This window comes from Erithacus rubecula (assembly GCF_903797595.1).
Source record: "Erithacus rubecula genome assembly, chromosome: 16".
NCBI lineage: Eukaryota > Metazoa > Chordata > Aves > Passeriformes > Muscicapidae > Erithacus > Erithacus rubecula.
The window spans coordinates 8,419,913-8,442,299 of record NC_136668.1 but is presented as its reverse complement, the minus strand read 5'-3'; the positions used below and the strand labels follow the sequence as shown (position 1 = coordinate 8,442,299).

Genomic DNA, 22,387 nt, shown 5'->3' with positions numbered 1-22,387 from the left:
TTAAAACTGATGTAAAATAACTAGGAAAAAAAGCCAACTTGTTGAGATAAAAATTTTAGAGCAAAGTCTTCCTTCTGTTAATAAAAGAGTATTAACACAAAATAGCAACATTTCATATGGCAATTCTAAAGACACTTTTTTTGGTATTAATAAGAAAGCATAACTTTGTTTTGGCATTGGTTATCAGCCATTGGGCCATGGAACAGAAGTTAGTCATACTGTTTTGTCTTTGAAAGGGGCAGCCTAAAGGTTCTTTTCTGGGTTTTGAAATAAAAATAATGGAATTTTCTCAGTTACCCCAGTATAAACTGAGTGTACTATATCACAGGTTGATATTCTGAGTTTATCCTGCAATAGATGGAAGCACAGGGTAAGGTCTGACCATAAACCTGTATGTATAGAGCAGAACACAGGCAGAACAATGCTGTGGATGTGACTGCTCCAGCTCTGGGACTCTGAAACGCTTCCAGTGCCACGGGGGCACTCAAAGGGCTCCTGGAGAGGTGTCAGCTGTCACTAAGGAGCTTTTGCAGGAACCACTTGGAATAACAATGGTGAGAGGAGGTTATAATGCAGATGAGCCTCTTGCTGGTCGAGGCAGGGACTCACAAGTAGAGGGGCCAGAGGAGCCTTGAAATAAGTGGGTAAAAGTCCCAGGGTGTGAAATGAATGAGGGCTGGTCTGGGTGCCTCGGCCACTTTAATACTGATCAGGACTTTCCCTGAAATTTCCTCTGGTGCTATTTAGACACGTCTGCTTTTTCTTTTCTACCTGCCTTTGCTGCTAAGTTCCATGTGTCATCTGATCCCAGTCGGGTGTTCAGTTGCACCAGCCTTACACCCAGCACGGGGATCTGCTGTGCTTCCTGCAGGTGACACTTTTACAGCATCTTACAGCAGAGGTCTGAGAGTGACAAAGGATGAGCTGAGACACAGCCATTTTTTAAAGCTGGTTTTTTTTTTTGTTTGTTTGTTTAAAAATCAATTTATTCAAGGAACCATGTTAGGTCTGGCAAATCTACTGAGTTCCTCTGTTCAGCACTGGAACATGCTGTTGGCTAATCTTGCTAAAATAATTTAAAATGAGCAGATTGCATATTGATCTAGTGCTATATAATTAACCCTCTGAGTGCAGTCAGTACATGAGTATACAGTTGGCATTGGATTGGGTAATGCTACTTCTCCAAGGGTTAAAATGATTCAAACTTCAAAATGACTCTCTGCAAACTTGTCAGGTTTGTGTACATAGCTTTCTGTCAGTGCTTCTGAAGTTACATTTACACAGGAGATGAATAAAGAAATAGGTTTAGATCTTCTAAACTAAAATCAGAAATAAAAAATCTACACTATTATAAGCAAAACTATCTAAATAAAGGGGCTAAACCCAAAGCTGGTCTACACACTAGTTAGGTTTGGTTTTTTTTTTTTAATTTTAAATCTTTGAGGCATACACTTGGTTAAAAAGTTAAGTTTAATCCAATGTAAAAAATTACGGTTTATGTTTTTGCATTAAGAAAAAAATATAAAAATAGTTTGTACATTATAAAGGTCATCTTAAATTTCTTGCAGTTCTACAATAATATTACTATGTAATTTGTATTCAGTACTCCAAAACCCATCTATCAAGTAGGAAAAAAATAGTGCTCCCTCTACCTCTGTGTGGTGTCATTTTTCTCTTCAGCAGTCTGGAATAGATTTCTTTCAACAGGAAAAAAGTCTGCACTGGACTAGATTGTGGTCTCTGAGAAGACTGTAATCTGAAGTAAATCCAGAACTTGAAATTATTTGGGATTTACATCAGTTCATAGAGATCATAATCCATCCCACTGGTTTTGTTTATCAAAATATAAATACAATGCCAGAACTGGCTAAACATTTTAAAGCTGGAGATAACACATTAACATTTGGCATCGTCATTGGGGTGGAGGGAGAATCTTTCAGAAAAAGCTAGAATAAGTATTTTTTAAAAGTTGTACAGTGAATCATGAAAAAGCGGGTTGTTATCTGACGAGGGTGTGTGCAGAGGTGCCTCCAGCCCAGGGCAGGGCGTGCTGCTCGGGAGCCAGGAGAGCTCCCGCCTGCCCCGGTGCTCAGCCCTGGCGCTGCGATCCTGCTGGGCTGCCGGCTCCCGCATGCCCTGCCCGCTCACTGCTGGAGTGCCGAGCTCCAGCAGAGCTGCAACAGCAGCAGACTGCTGTCTGCTGGCATTGCTCACCGTCCCTAGCTGCAGAGAGGAATCCCTAACAGCAGGGTAGACTCTGCAACCAGCAGCCAGTCCGTGCTCCTTTGCCTGGTGCTGCTCCCTTTGTGTCGCTGCAGCTGGGGAGTGGGGCATGTCTGCACAGACCTGTTTGCTGCAAACAACATCTTGCTGCTCTCAAACAAGAACCTCAAAAAATTCACCTCCCTGGTTTAAATATTTCTCTTTTCTGCTGGTCAGATCAGAACGCTGGCATCACTGTGTTTCCTTTTCAGACATATGGGCTTTTAAAAAATGCGCCTACTCCAGCTTTTTCAGCTCCGTGGTAGAATGGCTATGAGAGATCTGTGAGTTTCAAACAGCTCGGAGGGCAGGGAGTGGAAGCCAGGGTTAGGCTGACAGCACCTACCACCTACAGCAGCAAGCAGGGGACATGGCTCTGCTCGGTGCCACGCTTGGAGACAATGCAGAAAAAAACCAAAACCCCAAAAACAAAACAAAAAAAGCATCACGGGGAGGGACAGAAGGCTTATTTACTCATCAGCACTTTAAATTTTGGCAAGTACTTATTTTTTACCTTTTCTTCTGAAATAACTTTTTTATCTTTATCACCCCTCCCCTCCAAAAAACCCCAACCCAATGAGTTTTCCGTCATCCTTAAGTCATCCTGTCGCCAAACTTCGCGTGTTTTACAGTGATACGGGTATTTGGCCGGACCTCTGTGCCTCGTCCAGGGGCAGTGGAGCCAGGAGGGCGAGCGGCGCGCCGGTGTGGCCAGCGGCTGGCGAGGGACTATGTCCCCGAGGAGGCGCGGCTGTAGGCGGGGGGCGCCGAGCAGCGCCGGGCGCCCGCTCTGGAGGGGCCGGAGGCGGGCGGGAGGTGCGCGGACACGGGGCAGGGGTCGGGCTGGTCGCGGTGCTCGGGGTCGGCGGGGGCTGCGAGCTGCTCTGACGGGAAGGCGGAGGGGATGCATCGGAGTGCGTCCGGTGGGGATGGAGGGGAGTCTATAGCACTTCCATCGGAAGAAACTGGGCTGGCACAGCGTCCTTCTCCTTGTAGGTACCGAATGCACTTCTTTTTCCTCCTGGAACAGCGGAGAGAGCTCTCTGTGAGTAACGGGAGGGTCCCGGCACCCGCCGAGCCCTTTAGAGCCCCGCGGGGCGCTGCAGCGCTGCGGAGACACCGCCAGGCGGCGCCCGCGGGCCGGGAGCGGAGCCACGGGAGGAGGAGGAGGGCATCAAACAGCAAAAATCAAAATGCAGTGATAATTAAAACAGCAGGGAAAAAACCCCTCAAAATAATAATAATTATCAAAGAAATAAAATGAAAATAATAACAAAAAAGAGAATAAAATGTTTAAGTAATAATAAACACCCCAAACAATTAAAAAAAAAAAAAATAATAATAAAGTCCAACCTGTAAGGTCATTCCTCACCAGCCATCACCCCAACTACTCGAATTCTGTGTGGTTGCTTGGCTCTCATGAGTCCAAGCCTAAAGCATTCCCCCATGGGTCCCCTCCCCACCTGCAGAACCCACGCAGGCCCTGCAGGGCAGTGTGGGCACTGCTGTCACAGGGCACGTCAGCCCCTCTGTGCTTAGCAGTGCCAGGCTGGGCTCTGCTGGACACTACCCTTCACACTACTCTTGGCTTTTCTCATCCCAAAATCTGAGGGTTCCAAGAGCCCATTTCCCAGCACTTTCCTAGCCTTGTGCACAGTATCATCTACTTAGAACCACAGACTGGTTTGGGTTGGAAGGGACCTTAAAGCTCATCCCATTTCAACCTCTCTGTCATGGGCAGGGACACCTCCCACTAGACAGAGGTTGCTCCAAGTGCCATCCAACCTGGCCTTAGCTCTCAGCTCTTCTGCTCTGAGTTATCTGAGTGATACAGGTGAGCAGAAATATGCTGAGCAAACATTCAGGAAAAGGGAAGGAAATGGCCTGGGACTGGCTGGAGGGAGATGGTCTTGAGAGTGTCTCCTTTGAAAAGTTGGAAGAGTCCTTAGGGAGAAGGGACCAGCCTCTCCTCATCCCTCCTGGAAAAATGCACAGGTTCCCCACTTGTTTGGATGCCATTATTTGGGGGTATCAAAAATACAAGTACATATCGTTCTTGCTGTAGCTGGGTTTGGCCATGATTCCTTCACCTCCTGTGACAATGCTGTTCAGTATTTATCCTGAGTTCCACATGTCACCTTGTACACCCAGATTGTTTTAATGACCCCTGGTTGTCCACAGTCATGCTATCTCATGTACACTCTTTGCTGAACTGGTTTTCCTTCTCTCCATGTGACAGATCCCTCACATCACCTGCCTTGGGTCCTTGAGCACCTCAGTATAGGTCCTCAAACAAAAGAGCTCTCAAGATGTCACCTTAATAGTATCAAAGGGACAATTCCTCTGCTGGAGCCTTTACTGCTAAAAGAGGTAAAAGAACATCTCCCACCTGGCTCCCAGCCTGGGCTGTCTCAACTGAGGCAAACGGAATCAAATGGAGAACTCACTAATGTGAGCACATGCCTTTTCTTGATCTTCCTAATGAAAACCAGCAGTGTGAGCATGTGTATAGCCAGTCCAGTATTAAACATGACTTGCACTGAAATGTGAACAGGAGCAGTGCTATACTGCTGTCAGTGCCTCACCAGCCTGTGCTGACCCATTAATGTGATAGGAAACACACGACAGCTCAGCTGAACCGAGCATTTAACTGGGGATATTTTCCATGGGTAGTAATTCCCCAGAGACAAGCCTGAGGAGGAGCTGTGTTTCCCACAGACATCTTGGGAGTAGCTGCAGGATAGAGTTTCAACGACCTGTTTAAGATCACAGGAATGTGCCCATTGATTCACTTGATTTAAAGTAAGGGGGAAAAGGGAGATGTGATACTACAGACTGCTGATAATGACCCAGTCCATGGCTTATGCTGAGGTGGCTGTTACACATCTAAAGGGATTTATCCTCTCTAAGGGAACTTATACTTTTCCCTTTGGAGAAGGGTTTATCCAGGGTATGGGGAGGAGTGTGAAAGCTCTAGAGCAGGAACACCCAGTCTTAACCTGTAACCTCTCCTGTGGAGTGAAATCCTCCTGGGGAAGTTCTTCTCCATGGGTGAGCAGAGCACGTTGGGCAGGAGCCCCTGAGTGGGCAGCAGTGTGTTAGTATGGGAATTGCAGCGCAGCTCTGGCTGTCCAGGGCTTGGTTTACACAGGGTACACAAGAAGAGCATGCCAAGGTGTCCAGGCACTCCAGCAGCCTGTGTTAATTGGGAAGCCGTGCAGAGGAGAAGCTGAGCTCAGAGGCAGAGGGAAGGTTGGAAGAAGTGTCCATGGAAGAGAACAGGGCATTCAGCCTGGTGGCACAGCTGCAGGGGACACGGGGCACTCCAGCAGCCCACTCTGGACATTCAAGTATTAACAAGATACTAAGGGAGCTCTGCCTGGATTCCTAGTCAATTAAAAAATGGTGCTTGATGACACTACCCAGGGAGTAAAAGGCAAACAGGGAGCTCTGCTGTTGTGGCATGCTGAAGTACAGGAGGGGAGCTCACGTGGGGCTCAGACACAGGGACTGGAGCTTGGGGTGCAGCAAGGTCTGGGCCAGATTTGGGTTGATGAAATGGTTTTAGTCACTTCAAGCTGAAGTGAACACATCAAGCAGTAGTTTACTTCCATCCTTTTCCTCAATGCATTGGTGTAAAACTGCAAATTGCAGACCTCTGTCCAAGCTGGAGTCTCTCTGTGCTCCAACACCCAGATCCTTCTCTGCCTGGCTGCCTTTGCAGCCCCCCTGAGCCAAGCAGCCCTTGTTTGATGTGAACTTCACTATTGCCTGGCCAAATCCATCTCTGAGAACCTGAGGAACACAGCACTGCTCTGTTTTGCTGCTCGAGGCTCTCCCACCCCACCCGTGGTGGGTACTACAAAATTTAAGGCTCAGGAAGAGCTGGATCCTGAAATACATGGTTAACCCAGTATAAACGGGAAAAATGCCCCATCAAATCCTCACTGCAGGCCTTAGGGTGCCACTAATGTGATTGGAAAGCACTAATGGAGTAAAAAAACCCTCATGTCAGGCTCACACAGGTCTCCATCCTGGAAATAAACTTTCAAGACCAGGAAAGTCTATCAGCTGAGGAATATGTACAGCACTAAACCAACACCGCCGCGGAAGGGATAAAAACCCCAGAGCACAGCCTGTCCCTTGCAGCTCAGAAACTCCTGAGAGCACAGCCCATCCTGGCTGCTGCCAGGTGGCTGCAGAAGGACACCTGGAGCTGAACCCACTGTCCCAGCACACCCAGCAGCGAGGAGATGCTGATACACACCTGCACGGGCCGCACCAGTCCGTTTGTTGGTTGAGGCCAAAGCGAGCTCTGCATTTTCTTAGGAGAAGCAGGATCTGAACACAGAAGCATGCGGCCGAGAGGCGGGCAAGGCAGAGGACACAAAGAGCAGGAGGAGCACGAGGGAAGAAAAGACGGCAACATCATTTCAGCCACTTTAACACACGACTAACAGACTACAATCCCATTATTTGCTGCTACTGGCACCACCTGGAAAAAAGTGATCGTTAGGCAATATCAGTGATCACTGCTGGCAGCTGGAGGTGGTTTTGGGAAACAGTTTTGGGAAATGTGGGCAATTTACAGGGAAATTCACAGCTCTTCAAATTTTCTTAAGTCTGGAAAAACTGCCAGATCCTGGAGGGATGCCTTACTCCTGTATCTGCATCCTTAGCAGCTCCCTGCCTTTCCAGAGAGCTGGGACCTGCGCACGGAGAGAAGAGGAGGAAGCGTTTGCAGAAGCAGCTGAAAGCAGAGTTAGCCACCAAGGAGACCTAGGCCAGGTATCCACTCTGCCCCCCATCATACCCCTTCCAGTTTTAATGGAAAAGCTGTTCTCCTTCCCAAACATTGCTCTTTTCCTGTATAATTAAGGGACTCATTAGGGTGAAGCCCGATGTTGCTTTCAGGCACATCGTTGTTTTTCTCTGGTGTTGTAAATGAGATTGGAATAGCACAAAGCACATATGTGTGCTGGATTCAGCCTCTCTCTTTGAGCCACCATCAACTCTCCTTGTGTACAACCAGTAGTTGGTTTTCAATCTGTAACAGGCAAAATTATCATTTTGTATCACACAGAGACATATATATGGATATATAAAAATATACAATGCACTCTACATAAAGGTCTAAAAGCCTCTATTCCTCTTATCAGACTCAGCACTGAATGAGATCAACAGTGTTAATTAAACTGAAGGTATTACTGGGACACATCTCTTGATAATGATTCCCTTTTTAATGAATATTTATTGGTAAAGATAATATTTATTCCTGATACGGCAGAAATACTTCTGAAATCAGCATATGAATAGCCTTGGATGATGGGAATGTGTCTGTGACCAGCTGAAATCTGTTGAAAGGACCTTTTCTAATCAGCAGGGTGGTTCAGGGAGGTGGGGTTTAGTATGGCTGCCTCAACTCTACATTACTTTGAAATGACAACCAAACTTGGAACAATACCATGAATGATCTTCAGTCCTGCTGCTGCATTTCATCCCACAACAGATGGATGCATTTGAGAAGAGTTTTCTTTAGTTAATAACATCTATAGGTCTGATGGGAGCATTTATCAATTTATGTTTTCAATAGATAAACTTTAGTGATAGTTTATATGAAGTTATTATACATTTGCCGAAATCCAAACTTTTCAATCTTCACAGACTACCCATGTTCTAAATCAAACACATCTATTAAAAAGTCACAGAAATGTTAATTTACCATGGCTTAAAAAAATAATCAATGTGTATTTTTCTAGTTAAGATCAGGAGAATAAAAGAAAACAAGGTAAAACCCAACAACTGCTTTGGATTCTCCCATCTGAGCAGGAAAGCAGGAATGGCTCCAGGCTGCAGGCACTTACCTGAGTTGGAATCTTGCTGCTTTTCTCGTGTTCGTCTCTTCTTTTTCCCCTAGGAAACCAAAGGAAAGGTTGTTACCTGTGCTCCAGAAAACCAAGGGTGCTGTGCAGGGTTTTTGGGGCTGGAGTGGGTGCTGGGGATGGCTGCTGCCTCCCAGGTAAGATCCAGTGAGAGCCAGCTGGCTCAGCCCACTCCAGGGGAGATGAACTGGAAAGGCTGCAAAGGGATTACTCAGGTTCATCTATGAGGGTGTCCCTGTCCTTTTTCCTCATCCTATTCCAATGCTCCTAAGAAGAAACCCAGGTGGAGCTCTCAAGGTGAAGCCCAAATGTTTTTGTGCACTTGCTATGGCTTCTGTGCAGCACAAATTCATTCTGTGCTTGTGCCTTTTCTTGGGGATTAACCCTCATTTCCAATACCCCCAGATCAAGCCTCACAGGCATTTTGGCTCAGCACTTTGCATGAGATCTGTGTGTTTTTATAAACTGCAATAAACCCAAGAAGCCATAGAAGCCTTGTCCCCACTCCAACCCCCACATTTCCCCCAACTCCTTCCCAACACACTGCTCCATGCTCTGGTTTATGGGCTCAGGACTATGCTGCAAACACATCTAAGACCCGGGGTTATGCTGCAGGCTGTGCCAGAAAGTGTGAGGGAAAATGTCAGAGGATGTAAACCAGCTGTAATAAAGTCAGTGCCTGTGCCTGCACTGCTCAGCACCTCTGCCAGCTCTTGTCAGAACTCCTCAGCCCACTCTGATGCTCTCACCTGGGGATCCCACCCATTACTGATTTAATTAATGAATTGATAATTTAATTAATAAGTTTAATGACATTAAGAGAATTAAACAAGAATTGTTGCATGCAGTGGAGAGAGTATGATCAACAGCTAATACTCCTGTCATATTCTTATTCCTCCTCCTTATATTTCCAAAAAGCACTTGGTCCATTTTAGAACCTTCCCTATTTCCAAAACATGCTTTAATGTGGTGCCTTACACCCAAACTGAATCTGGTTCTTGATATTCCCTGATTCCAAATTGGAAAGAAAATTTCAGGAAATCCCCAGAAATTTGTTTTTAAATGATTTTAGTGCTTTTGCAATTCTGGACCCATCCCTCATTCTTCTTTCACTAATAGAAAAGTCCTATTTTATCCCCAGACTGCCTCTCTGATCCATGAGATGCAGCACCTCCCCTCGTCCCCTAATGAGCTGATTAATGAGGGCACAGCAGCATGGCAGCAAATCTGGCTGTGTGGCACAGGCAGCTCCCAGGGCTGCTTTGACCTGTGACTTCTTAAATGACTTCTTGTGGTTTGAGTGAAGGTGGAAAGCTCAGAGCTGTGGTAAGCTTTTTCTACAGTGGGGGAGCAACTGTATTTCCTGCCTGATATCTGCATCATGTGCTGCACAAGTGACCTACATTCCTCCTCCTCATCATCCCTGCTCAAATTTGGAGAGAAAAACATTCCTTCCAAGAGCCACAACACCCAAACCAGCTGGTTGACAGTGCTGGGAGGCCCAATGTGCACTTCTGGAGCCCACCATCTATGTTCTGGAGAAAGGAGCCAGCCCTTGGTTCCCCAAGGAACCAGATGAAAATGATACAGGACTGGGATTTCCATGGAGGATGTGCTTGGTGGTGCTATGCTCTCAGCAATACAGATGTCCTCCAGATGTGTGCCCATCAAAATGTGGGCCAGGGGCTTCCTGTCACCTCTGCTTTTTCTGCATCATCTCTGCCCTCTGATTTGGGGTGGTTTGGGTCTGTTTACAGGCATTTTCTTGCCCTTTGTGAGGTTCTGTCAATCTGGAAGGAGAGCTGGTGTCAGTGTGGGAAGGATGGGCACTCACTGTGCAATTTCTAGGGGTAAGAAAGTGCTTGTGAGGGAACTGATGGAGATGTGTGGCTGGACATCTGAAGACTTATGTGTGCTTTGCTTCAGTTCACTAATGAGCTTGTTAGGCATGTAATATCACAAGAGTTGTGAAAGTCACAAGGAAAGACCCTCTACAAAAAGAGCCCCTATTTAAAATCACAGAATCATAGAATTATTGGGATGAAAGGAATGTCAAAACATCCTGTTCCAAGCCTCTGACATGAGGCAGGGACACTTTCCACTAGACCTGGTTGCTCCAAGCCCTGTCCAGCCTGGCCTTGAAACACTTCAGGGATGGGGCATCCACAGCTTCTCTGGGCAACCTGTGCCAGAGCCTCACCACACTCACAGCATTCCTTCTGCTGCTGTCCAAGAGCAGTTTGCTTCCATACAATTTTATTTCCAAAGATATATCCACAGCACTTAAAAGCTTCTCTTCCTTTCTTTTTGTATTTGCTGGACAATACACAATAAATGCTTGTGGTTGCTGGGTATCATCATCTTTCTGACAGGCAAAGCCAAGAGGGCATTCAAAATACCTCCTGAAATGTGAATTCTGTGGCCCTTGTGCTGCCATGGAATGGCATTGCCAGGAGCAGGTGTTGGTGAACAGCAGCCATGCCACAGGGGGGGGGTTGGAGGAGGTGGCACTCACATAGTTGTCTCTGGCAGACCAGCGGGGTAGAGCGCATGTGGAGCTGCCGTCCTTGCGAGCCAGCTCATAGTACTTGGGCTTGTTCCTCTCGGGACAGCGCGTGCACTGCAAGGACAGAAGCAGTGAAACGTGGCCCTGCAGTGCCTCCCTGCCCAGCCAGCCCAGCACACACCTGTGCTCATGCCACAAGAGCCCAGATTGAAGCAGGTGCTTGCTATGCCACTGCAAGGGCAGGTTGGCACTAGGTGATGGCACTGGCCCCGTGAGCTCTTACCCTCCCTTCCCAGGATCTGGTTGATGGCAGCGCTCTCTTTCAGGGTGCACTCGGCGTATGACTTTCGCCCGCATTTCTTTCATATACAACATGAAAGCATTAAGGGGCTTCTTAATAGTGGGCTTCTTGGCTTCATCTCTACCTCTTTGGGTCTGGCTGAGGTTTCTCTTGGTGGGACAAAAGGAGGGGCTGTCAGCATCAGAGCCACCCAGAATATTTTACCCCAAATAAACCCAACAGCATGAGCAGATGGGGGAGTGCCTGAGATTTGCTCCTCAGAGGCACAGCTCAGTGTTTACCATCCTTCCCCCATGTGAGCACTGAGAGTGATAAACGAAATGGGTGTTGAGTGCTGATGCTGCTGGGGCCGGGCTGTCACTCACATGTTCGGTCGTAGTGCTCCATCTCTTGCTTGCCGGAGTGGGGCACGATGGCGGGGTGCGGGATGCCCGTGGTGTGCATGCCAGAGCCCAGCATCAGCGGCGGTGATGTGAACCTGCAACAGAGAGCGGTGTGAGCCAGGCCAGGGGGCAGTGCCAGGCCATGGGGCAGTGCCAGGCTGGGGACACTGCAGGAGCTGGCAGCCAGGAGCCAGTCCCTCGGAGCGCGCTCTGAAGCAGACGGAAAGCGAGGACATGGAAAGCACGCGGGCGCTGCCAGGCTGGCTGGGGGCAGGCAGTGCCCACCACCCTGGGCACCCCTGTGGCACGGCTGGCTAAACACAAACATGTGGATGGGAAGGATCCAGTGCCCACGCGAGGGAACCCACTGCAGCAGGAGCCAGCCTGGCTGAGATCAAGGTGCTCTCACCCAGCAGTTTACGCTACTCAAATCTCTGCTGTTGCAGTATCTCATTAGCACGCAGAATGGAACAACAAACTCAACCTGGGGTTTGGATGGGAGAGATTAGGACCACCCCGCACCTTTCTTTTAACAGAAATAGGACTAAGTCTGAACATGAACCCTACTGCAACTCTAGGAGGTACGCCTTGCCTAAGCCAATGCTCTCCACAACATGGGCTGAGATCATGAGAGGTCTCATTAGCTCTCAGGCTTCATTAGCTCTCTCCGGAGTTTTGGAGGATAAAGCCAGCAAGTCAGCTTTGCCAAGCTTGCCACTTTATGACTGCAGCTTGAGATGGCAAGAATTGCCATGGGAGATGAACGTCATTAGATATGCTGGCACGAAAAGAAAAAGCTGTTTAATTTAATCCACCAGCACAGTCTGATCCTTATCTGACCAGGTGTACTTTCTCGGCTGCAGCAGTGCTGCAAAATCCGCCACGAAATCCTGCAGGCAGGAGCTCAGGGAGGCTGCTGGGGCTCCACAGGGAACCGTTAGCTCCTCTTTCCTTCACTTTTGAGGCTGTGCATGGGTGATACCTTGCAAGAAAGGAGGGCTAGCAGCACTCCCTTCCCTCTTCTGCAAGGCTAAGGGACTCCATGGATCAAGGATTGTATGGATCGAGGGCTGCATGGATCCAGGTTTCTGCATGGCTAAGGGCTTGCATGAGCAAGGGTTTGCATGGTTTTCCTGTGGGAAATCTCCACTAACAGCCCTTCAGACAACATGAAGCAGAAGCAAAAGCTGGTGTGGCCCTGGCACCCCTATAGAGCCATGAGGGCTTTGCCCAGCAGCACAGCACGCCTGGAAGAGCTGGGCTCTGTGACTCCCATCCACAGGAGATGCATTTTGCTCACCCAAAGGCAGAAACTGTGTCTGTATCTCACAGAACCAACTTGTGATGATGGGAGGGCAGCAAATCACTGTCCTCTCCTGTCCTGCTGTTAAAGCTGAGACCAAGTAAACCAGATCCATCTCTGCAGAGCAAAGCGGCGGTGGCAGCAGGGACATATTCAGGATTAGGGTTAGTGACACAGAGCAAAATCCTAAGCCATGGATTCCACCCCATTTTCCCAATGCTGAGCTGAAGGCTGGAGTTTTTGACACTCTTTAGAGTTCTGCTGAATAAAACCCAACCATTGTACATCCTTCATCCTCAACATTCCTCTGAGCACCCTCTGGACCAGACACTGCTTAAAAGCACCTGCTCTTCCCACGGCTGCCCTGGGGAGGCTGCGTGGCTGTCCCTGGGTGGCTGTGGTCTGCTGCAAGCTCCTGCTGCACAAACTGCAAGCTGCATGACCAGCTGAGCTGCCCTGTCTGACACAGCTCATACTCACCTGGAGAAAGAAGCCCCAGCAGAGAGCGCTGACGAATACGGCTGCCTAAATCCACATGACGGGAGCGGATAGACAGACTGGCTCTGCCTGGGATCAGGAAGAAAGAGTCTATAAAGCATCCACAGCTACGTGGCATTTCCTAAAGATACCCTTTGAGCACTCATGCCCCTTAGGCTTGAGGGGCAGCGTGGGCTTTGGATGTTATTTTGAGAGAACTTGTGCCTTCCTACAAAAGTTGGATCCAATTCTGATCCCCTTCTGCCCCTGGTACTGACTAACACTGCAGCTCTGAGTTTACCCAGTAACAATGCAAAGTGCAGAGGTGAGCTGAGAAATCAGATGTTGACTATTGCACAAGAAGTTGCTCAAAAGAGCACAGTGTGACCCAAAAAAATATATAGCCTGCTCAGTGTGGTGCATAAGAAGCTGCCCAGGAGGATAAATATGAGGAAACTTCCTTACTGTGCAGTGACCCAAGCACTGGAATAGGAATTGCCCAGAGAGAGTGTGGGAGCCTCCCTTACTGGAGATATTACTCAGGACTGTCTGGAGACAATCCTGTGCCATGGAACAACTCTGCTTGAGCAGGGAGGTTGGTCCAGATGACCCACTGGCCACTTCCAACTTCATCTACTCTGTGACATTGTGATGCCCCAAGCACAGGAGACTCCTGGAGTCTGGAGAGAAGGTACCTACCCTGCCTTTATGCTTTAGGAATGCTCTGATTCCCCCAGCACATCTTTTTAAGGACACCCATCAGTTTTAAAGAAGCCAAAGCTCAGTCCTGCATTGTTTTTGAAAGTTGTTTCATACTGAGGACCAGGCATGTATCAGACCTGCTGCTGGAAATTATTTTTGAGATAGTAAAATAACTATGCAGGAAGTTCCTTGTTGTTCCCAGCAAGGGAACCCCCACATTTTCATATGGAAATAGCTCAAAAATACCTTGGCTCGTTCTGCAAACCTGCCAAAAATGCTTCTAGCCTAAAACTGCATCTGGAAACTGACATCATAGAATTACAGAATGGTTTAGCTTGGAAAGGACCTCAAAATCACAGAATGGTTTAGGTTGGAAGGGACCTTAAAGCTCATCTCATTCCAACCCACCCTGCTATGAGCAGGGACATCTTCCACTAGACCAGGTTGCATCCAAGCCCCATCACAACCTGGCCTTGAATCCGACTTTCAGGGATGGGTGCACCATGGGGTGCCTACAAACTGTGCTGGTACTCACAATCCTCCTGGCAAGGCTGTACAGAGCTGTACCCTAACCCCAGGACCAGCTATTTTTCAGTTCTAATAATGAAAAAATCCACAAAAAAAGTCCATTAGCATTAATTGTGGTGCATTGTGAAGGACCCAAGCTCTCCTGGCTGCCTGGGATTTTTCGTGGCTAAAGACAAGTGTTTTCTGCCCTGAAGAGGGGATAAGGACAGCATGGCAGCAGTCCAGACCCCTGAAGCTGCACTGGGCAGGAGGGAGGCTCCTGCTCCTGCTGCTGTGTATTGGCCTTGACTGAGAATCAGTGGGATCTGTCTGCAGCAAAGGCAGCCAGGCTGTTTACACCCTGGCAGGCAGAGTCCTCTCTGACCCCTCAGATGTTGGAGGGTATAAACACAGCCACCAGCCAAGCACCAGGAAACTGAAACAAGCCTTTGAAGCTGGAGTGCAGCTGCCCAGGACTGAGAAACACTAATCCAGGAGTGACCTGTGTTACTCCAGAGGCTGGGATATTGGGACAGGAATGCAGTCAGGCACTTGCAGCTTCATCCCCAAGTCCCTCTGACATGAAAATTAAAGCACCTGCAGAATCGGTCCCTGATGGTTGTGAAGTGCATGGCTACAGCCTGTATCAGGTATTACTGGTTTGGGTTGAAAGGGGACCTCAATCTCATCTCATCTCATTCCAAGTTCCTGCCATGGCAGGGACACCTTTCACTAGATCCAGCTGCTCCAGCCCTATCCAACCTCACCATGATCACCTCCAGGGATGGGGCAGCTGCAAATGCCTCTGGGCAAACCTGTGCCAGGGCCTCACCACTCTGTGTAAAGAACTTCCCAAAATCTCACCTAACTCTCCTCTTTAGTTCAAAACCATTCCCTTTGTCCTATCACTAGTCTGCCCATATAAAAAGTTCCTCTCTTTTTCATAAGCCCCTTTTGGGTACAGGAAGGGGCTCTGAGGTTCCTAGAAACTTCTCAGGCTGAACAACCCCAGCTCTCTCAGGCTTGTTTCCAGCGGATCACCTGGAGATGGGAGGGTGGCTCAGGAAAAGGCTGTGGGATGGTGGAGGAGAGGCTGCCCATGGCTCCACTGTGCCTGGCCCCGGGCACAGTGAGTGACACGATTTGCAGGTTCTGGCTAATGTTAACTGCCAGGCTCCCATAAGCAAAACTCACTTGACTGGACTCTTGGAAGCTTTTATCTGACTGTCATCCAGCTTAATTACAGAGAGAGTGATTGCAGCTCCTCCTCCTGAAGCGCTCGGTGAGAACAAAACCAGTTTCTGCCAGCTCCTGCCTGCCAGGAGCAGGATAAGTGATCCCATCCTATTTGTGGAGAAAAAGTGCTTCCATGTGTAGCTGCCCTGGTCTGGCAGCTGACTTGGTGGCCCCAGCACAAACACAGAATCCTGTAATGGTTTGGGTAGGGAGGAACCTTAAAGATCATCCAGATCCATCCCCTGCTGTGGGCAGGAACTCCTTTCCCTATCCCAGGTTGTTCAAGAATCCCATCCAACCTGGCCTTGAACACCTCCAGGGATGGGGCAGCCACAGCTTCTCTGGGATGCATCCCTGGCATGACCATCCCCAGCACACCCATCCCTGGCACACAGCCCCCTGCTGCTGCCATGGGGGATGCTGCCAGAACCTGCCAGGCTTCAGAGCTGTCTGCACCCCACCCAGCACTGTGCTGACGCCTCAGCTGACCAGACACTCCACATGTGGGTCTGGGGCTCTTTCCATACATTTTGAGCAAGGAAAAGATAGAGCAAAACCTCTGTTAGACAAATGTGCCTCAAGGTGCTGCTCTCTGCATGTCAGGCCATTTGTTGCCTTACCATATCTGCTCTATTAGCCATTAATGAAGACATCTGACTGAGGCTGCAGGAAGGATGCCAAACCCCCACGGATGCTGGAGCAGCTCTCAGCCATGAAAGCTCTCTCTGCCACCAACTGCTCCACAAAATCTCCATAAAAAAACAGACTACCCTCCCTTCATGAGCCCAGGACCGTCTGAACAGCATCCTCCTACCCCAGGAGTGGACCTTCCATTTGACAACAGGCTTCTTTCTCCCACTACCCAAACTATTTCTTCCCACATTACAGCACAGAGTCCTGTTTGTTCCTGAGGATGAATTACATCTATATGAGGAGTGAAATCATCACCCGAGAGTAGCAGATTTAGCACAGAAGGCAAAGTGTAATCTTTTGAAGCTAGATTCTATCAAAGGCCTCCTCCTCTGTTTTCCTGTAGTTTAAATATCTGGAAAATAAAATTCAAAACAATAAAAAAAAAGCAAAAGCTACTTTGTGTTTTAAGAAGCTTCCCCTTTCCCACTCTGCAATAGGTTCTTATACTTGAAGCTCTCCACCAGGCTTTGCCAAGGGTTTTATCCACCAGCACTGGGGGAATCTGGGCCACTGTCCCTGTGATCACCTGCCCTGCAATTTCTCCTCATCCCAGCAACCCTGAATTGTTACCTGCAGCCATCAGTCTCCCTGCCAGCCTCTGCAATCACCTACCTCATCAGTGGGATTTAAACATTAATGTGAGGAATGAGGATGCCCACATGGCAGCACCTGCCCAGACCCGCTCTCTCGCTGTGCTCAGAGTCATGGGGACAAAAGCCACTGGCACTGACCAGAGAACACACTGGTGTATTTTTAACTTGTGTCCCTGGGGCAGGTTTACCAACAGGCTGTGCTTTGCAGGATGCTCTGCAGGGCTGGCCCATGCAGGGGGTACATTTTGGGAGTGCTCCAGCTCATGGTCTCTCCCCCATGGCTGCTGGGGCAGTGCTTACCAACTAGCTGAGCTGTGGCCAGGCTGTGGGTACCTGGGTTGCTTCCTGGTAGGTCTCTGCCTTGATTTGCTTTTTTTCCTGTGTATCAGATCCCAAGAAACATCATGGCCTGGCAGATGGAGCATCCCACGGGATTGCTCCATACTGGTGGCATGCTCAGGGAAAGCACTGCTTGTGCCGAACAGTCCAGTGAGGGAGAAAATTACCTCCTACCCAGAAAAGAGACTTTTGCTGTGATTAGGAGCAGTGGGTAGGAAGCACCCTCTGGGTTTCCTAATCCACACAGACAGATGTAAAGCAGGAGGCAGTTTTGAATTGGGCAGGTTGCACCCCCTTTCCAGGGGTGCCTTAGCCAGGACGAAGCCTTCAGCCTCTCCAGCGGTCTGGTCCCACCTCCAAGGCAGGGCTAAATTCTCCTGCCTCTTCACACAGCACAAGGAGGGGTGAAGCTGGGGGAAAGCACCGTGGGGGTCATGGAGAGCAGCAGCAGAGTGGCTCAGTGACCCAGCAGGGCTGGGGCTCCTCCTCACTCACCAGCCCATCGACGGCGTGATCTGTCCACTCCACTGGGGGGCAGGGGGTAGAAACCAGGATGTCTGAGGTCTGGGAAGGACGGTGCACTCCTGCAAGAAGGGAGAAGGAGAGGAGTTGAACCTGGCACTGCACTCCTTGGCTGACCTGGATCATTCCCAATCCCCCCACTGCTTCATCTGTGGTCACTTGTGGACAGCTACATTGAATAGCTATCTGCAAGTGGCAGTGGTGTTTCCTGTGGCTCTCGTGGGTCATCCACACTGCTGCAAAACCATAAACACAAAAGGCAATGGAGAAGGCATCTTGCTCCTGCACAAGCATCATAGCTGCTCCATGCCAGCCTGAGGCCAAGCAGCACTGTGCTTTGTTAAGGATTTGGCTGACTCCAGGCACCTCTGCCTTTCCCAGACAGCCCACTCAGTGCATGGCCAAAGCCATTCCTACACTCCTCTCCACCAGTCATCTGCAGGACCCCCCGCGAGCAGGCAGTGGGGATGCTCCTGCAGGCATCACTTCCAACTTCATTTTAAGCAATTTGATTCAAAACAATTATTCTGCAGCTCTGTGGGTGCCAAGGAACTGCGGAGGTGGGTATGGTGCCAGCTGGGAATTCACCCTTTGCATGGGGAATCCCTGTGAGATCTTCAAAGCTGCTGGCATGGGCAGCATGGCCAGGGGACACAGCTGCAGCATTGCTTCGTTCCTATCTGGGCTGGAAAACATCCTGTGGCGCCTGGGGCTGCGGGTGGGACTCAGACAACCATGGTGCTGCTGGCAAAAACAGCCACCAGCTGACCCCTGCACTGGGAAACAGGAGGGGTGCTGGGGCTGAGCTCTGGCACAGGGTGGGGTAATGATGGCTGCTGTTGAGCCCCAGACAAAACTGGGAATGGGGATTGTCGAGTGTCCTGCATGGTAAATACATGGACTAAACTGGTGATGAGCTGTGAGTGGTTACAACTGGATTTTTCTCCTAGATTTGTGGATGACATCTTATTAATTAGGAATGGCACCAACCAATTCTAAGCATTTTATTAGGAGTCAGCTAAAATAAATATATAACTGACCTAGCAGGAATGTATAACCTAGTATGAGATTTGCTTCAAGTGGGAGTCAGTGGCCCATGCAGGGTCAAATGAAACCAGGCCTGCACAAGGCAGCTGATGAACACCCTCAGATCTGCAGCCCCAACTATTCAGGTTGTGTAAGTCAGAGCACAAGTTATTCTTGCTGGCCCAGTGGTTGGGGCACCAGCCACTGACTCAGAATTCCTGCTTGTATTTCCTTGTCTGTGTGTCCTTGGGCTACTGTGAGAAACTTTAAAGGGATGCTGAGAGGATGAGTATGAGAATGACTCTCAAGTGCTCACACTGGGTGACAATGGGAGCCATGTCAGTGATGGAAACTGATGGGGCACATCCAGGATGCACACAGAAGAAAACCCTTGTCCCAGCTTTGTAGGGATGGGGCATGTATGATCACAGCTGCACCACAAAAGCAAGACCCAGCTGAGGATGATGGGCTGAACCTTCCCTTGAATAGCACTTGGGGGAGTCTCTGGGACAAACAGACTCCCTGTATCTGTAGAAATACAGGCTAAATGGGGAGACTGGACAGTGCTGCACTGATTGCACAGGTGGGCAGCACAAGGACAGTGTCCTAGAGTGACTCACCCACTGCACAGGTGAATGCTCAGGGACTGTTTCAGTGCAGTCATGCCTCCACAGAGGGACAGAACCAGCTCTGCCCCTGGGTGAGCTGTTCTTGTATCACAGTGAGTCCCAGGAGGCAGCTCATGGCAAGCAGCTCCTGGAGGGGCACAGCTCTGCCAGGTGCAGCAAAGGGGAAGGTGTGTCAGGTTGCCCTTCTGTACACTTTCCTTCAGACTCAAACTCAGCCATTACCTAAGCTTTTAGCAGGTTTATTTTGTTATACCTTTCTAATTTTCTGCTGAGTTTATTATGCTCTGATGGCTGACAAGCAGGGTGCTGCCTGGAAGACAACCAGGATGTGCCTGGGTATCTCTTACACCAGAGCTAAATTTTATCCACCAGCATCCCTAATGAGTCCAGAGTGTGCCCTCCAGGTTCAGACTAGGGATTATTCAGGGGTCCTCCAGCCAAGAGCATCCTCAATAACCCACTGTTTTATCAATGATGTTAACTTGTGAAGCTGATGCCTCTAGGACAGTTTGGGTCACTCCTGGGTGGAGGCCTTTGCCCAAATCACAACAGCTGTTTTTGTGCCTCTGTTCTGGCACTGGATTCTGCACTCTGATGGACACTGACCTCCTCCCTGAATGCAGTTTGACACAAAACTGTCAGTTTGATTGCTTTCCCATGAACTCAAGCCCAGGTTTGTGTAAAAGCCTGGGCAATCTGAACAGATGTTCTGCACTAATGCAAGGTTGAGAAAAGTTTGATTATACACTCAGTTTGCCAGGAATCCATGAAGAATGATGGAATGATGCACTGGGGTGATTTCCTCAACACATACCTGTATTTACAGTTTAATTTAGAGGGTTTAACCTCAACATACTGTACTTTCCTCCAGTGCCTCATGAGCCAATTGACATAGCCTGGACTCACACAGGAACACAAAAAGCCAAACTGGGTGACAACCACGTAACATGTGGCTACGGGAACATACATGTCAATCCAGTCAACTCTCAGACACTGATCCTGTTTAGTCAAAATATTTCCTGTTTCAAGCACCTATTTTCTCAAAATGACAACCTGACAAGAGTTTAGGTATGAGTCAAAGGAAAGATAACTTTCCATTTTCTGGTTGACTCTTGTGCACCATTGTGCAGGCTCTGGTCTGGTCTCAAGGTACAGGACAGCTTGTACAGAGAAATGAGCACACTCCATCAGCAGGGCTGGCACTTTTGGTATCCAACTGCTCATGGCCACATCACAAAGCATTGCTAACAAGCTAAATAACCTCCTCCTGCTAAGCAACCTCCCAGCTGACCAAAAGTCCTGATTTTAATTCTTGATTTGGTATCAGGAAGGTGGCAGCCTCAGTGGCTCCAGCTCTGTCACCCCTCCCAGCACCAGGTCCCAGAGGTGGCATTACCTTGTTTCTGGCTGATGTCAGCAGGCAGGTGGGGCGAGTGGGAGCCGTGGCTGAAATGGTCGTTGCTGTAGGGGATGAGCGAGGTCAGAGGGTGCACCCCATGTGATGGCTGCACCACAGGAACCTTGTTGGACTGCAAGACACAACCATGAGAGCACTCAGAAGTCATCAGCAAGGAGGGCCAGTGCCCTCTGCAGTCCTGCTGTTGCCAGCAAGGCTGGAAATAACTGAAAACACTACACAAGCACTAAATAAATTACTGAACAAACACTGCAGTGTCCTGCAAAAAAAATCCATAAACCAAGCAGGGAAAACAGCTGGAGATGATTTCTTGGGTAAGTGAAAAAAAGATCAAACTACCACAAAGTTTTCAAAGATCAGAATTTTTTTCCCCATTCATTTTCAGTATCTTTTATTCTAGGACAAATGCTCCAAATGTGTTACCCAGTGCAAAACTTTTGCCCTCTGTCCTGGACTACAGGGTCTAAATCTGGACTTTCACAGTGAATTCTTCATATTCACTCCAAAAGTGATGTTTGAGCTTTATTAATCAGAGCTGTCATGAAAGGACAGGCACAGGATCACAGAATCATTTAGGTTGGAAAAGAGTTTATAGAGATCATCAAGTCCAACCATTAAACCAACACTGCCAAGGCCACCATTAAATGCTGAGGATGATGTCTCTGAAAACTGGTCACCAGTGAGCCCTTGGGCTGAAATCCCTGTTGGACTGAGCTCCAGTGCTGGAGAAGGACCAGAGGGACCTGAGGTAATGCTGGAGATGCAAAAAATCCAGGAAAAGTAAGCAAAGAAAAATCTTCTTGTAGCTACTCCTGGTTACACGTTGAAAAGGCCCTTTTTGGTGAATGCAACAGGAAATCCTCCTGCATGTTGGAGCAGAGAGAGGGGAACCTGTTTGGAAGAGCTGCACAGTTGTAAGGAACATACACACAGACACACAGACACACACAGACACACAGACACACACTCTGCCATGTACATGCCTCGTGCTGTTTCCTACATGTCCAGTTTTGCCCATGGTTGCCTTTAAATCCAAACTGACTTCATCTTGGTGGTGGAATGTTAGGATTTGTCCCAGATAAATCCACAAAAAGAAACAGGAATAACAGCACTCCAAAACAGGGTGAATTTGGGAACAGAGCAGGTAGAAAGCTCTCCAGGGGCTAGGAACTGGGCACTCCAGCTAGTTTTCACCAGTCTCACTGGGATGTCTACAGGTGATTTGATGTGTGACTTTGGACAAGTCATTTAGGATCCCTGGGCTCAATTCACCAGTGCCTTTCACTTTGGTAATGATTTTGCTCACACAGAATGAGCACAAAGCTCAGGCTGGCTTTGGTGAAGGAGGCACAGACACAGACAGTGACTCTGATCAACCCATCCTGGAACTATCCCAGCTGCTCCAAGGGAACTGGGAGCCCTGGGCAAGTCCTGTGCTTTGCATCCCTGCTCTGAGGAGGAAACCCATGAAGGAGAAAGGAAAACACACAGATGGAGACGCTGCTTTACATCTGTTTTTCCCACAAAGGTTTGCTCATGCAAATAAAAACCAAGAAGCATGCAGGTCCACATTTGAGAATGAATGAAAGCCCTAATTCCTGATACTGAA

General features: G+C 48.7%; 1 protein-coding gene across 1 annotated transcript in view; it reads right to left on the bottom strand.

The window, feature by feature from the left end:
* Window positions 1-2,678: 2,678 nt before the first annotated feature.
* TCF7 (transcription factor 7) overlaps window positions 2,679-22,387 on the bottom strand; it is a 67,609-nt gene continuing 47,900 nt past the window's right edge. Inside the window, 15 exon segments of the mRNA XM_079319414.1 lie at window positions 2,679-3,283; window positions 6,530-6,585; window positions 6,587-6,603; window positions 8,127-8,175; window positions 10,660-10,734; window positions 10,736-10,764; window positions 10,934-10,988; window positions 10,990-11,073; window positions 11,075-11,098; window positions 11,318-11,429; window positions 13,118-13,204; window positions 17,680-17,707; window positions 17,710-17,739; window positions 17,742-17,768; window positions 20,758-20,890. Coding sequence (XP_079175540.1) covers window positions 2,992-3,283; window positions 6,530-6,585; window positions 6,587-6,603; window positions 8,127-8,175; window positions 10,660-10,734; window positions 10,736-10,764; window positions 10,934-10,988; window positions 10,990-11,073; window positions 11,075-11,098; window positions 11,318-11,429; window positions 13,118-13,204; window positions 17,680-17,707; window positions 17,710-17,739; window positions 17,742-17,768; window positions 20,758-20,890 — 1,098 coding nt within the window. The 3' untranslated portion in view covers window positions 2,679-2,991.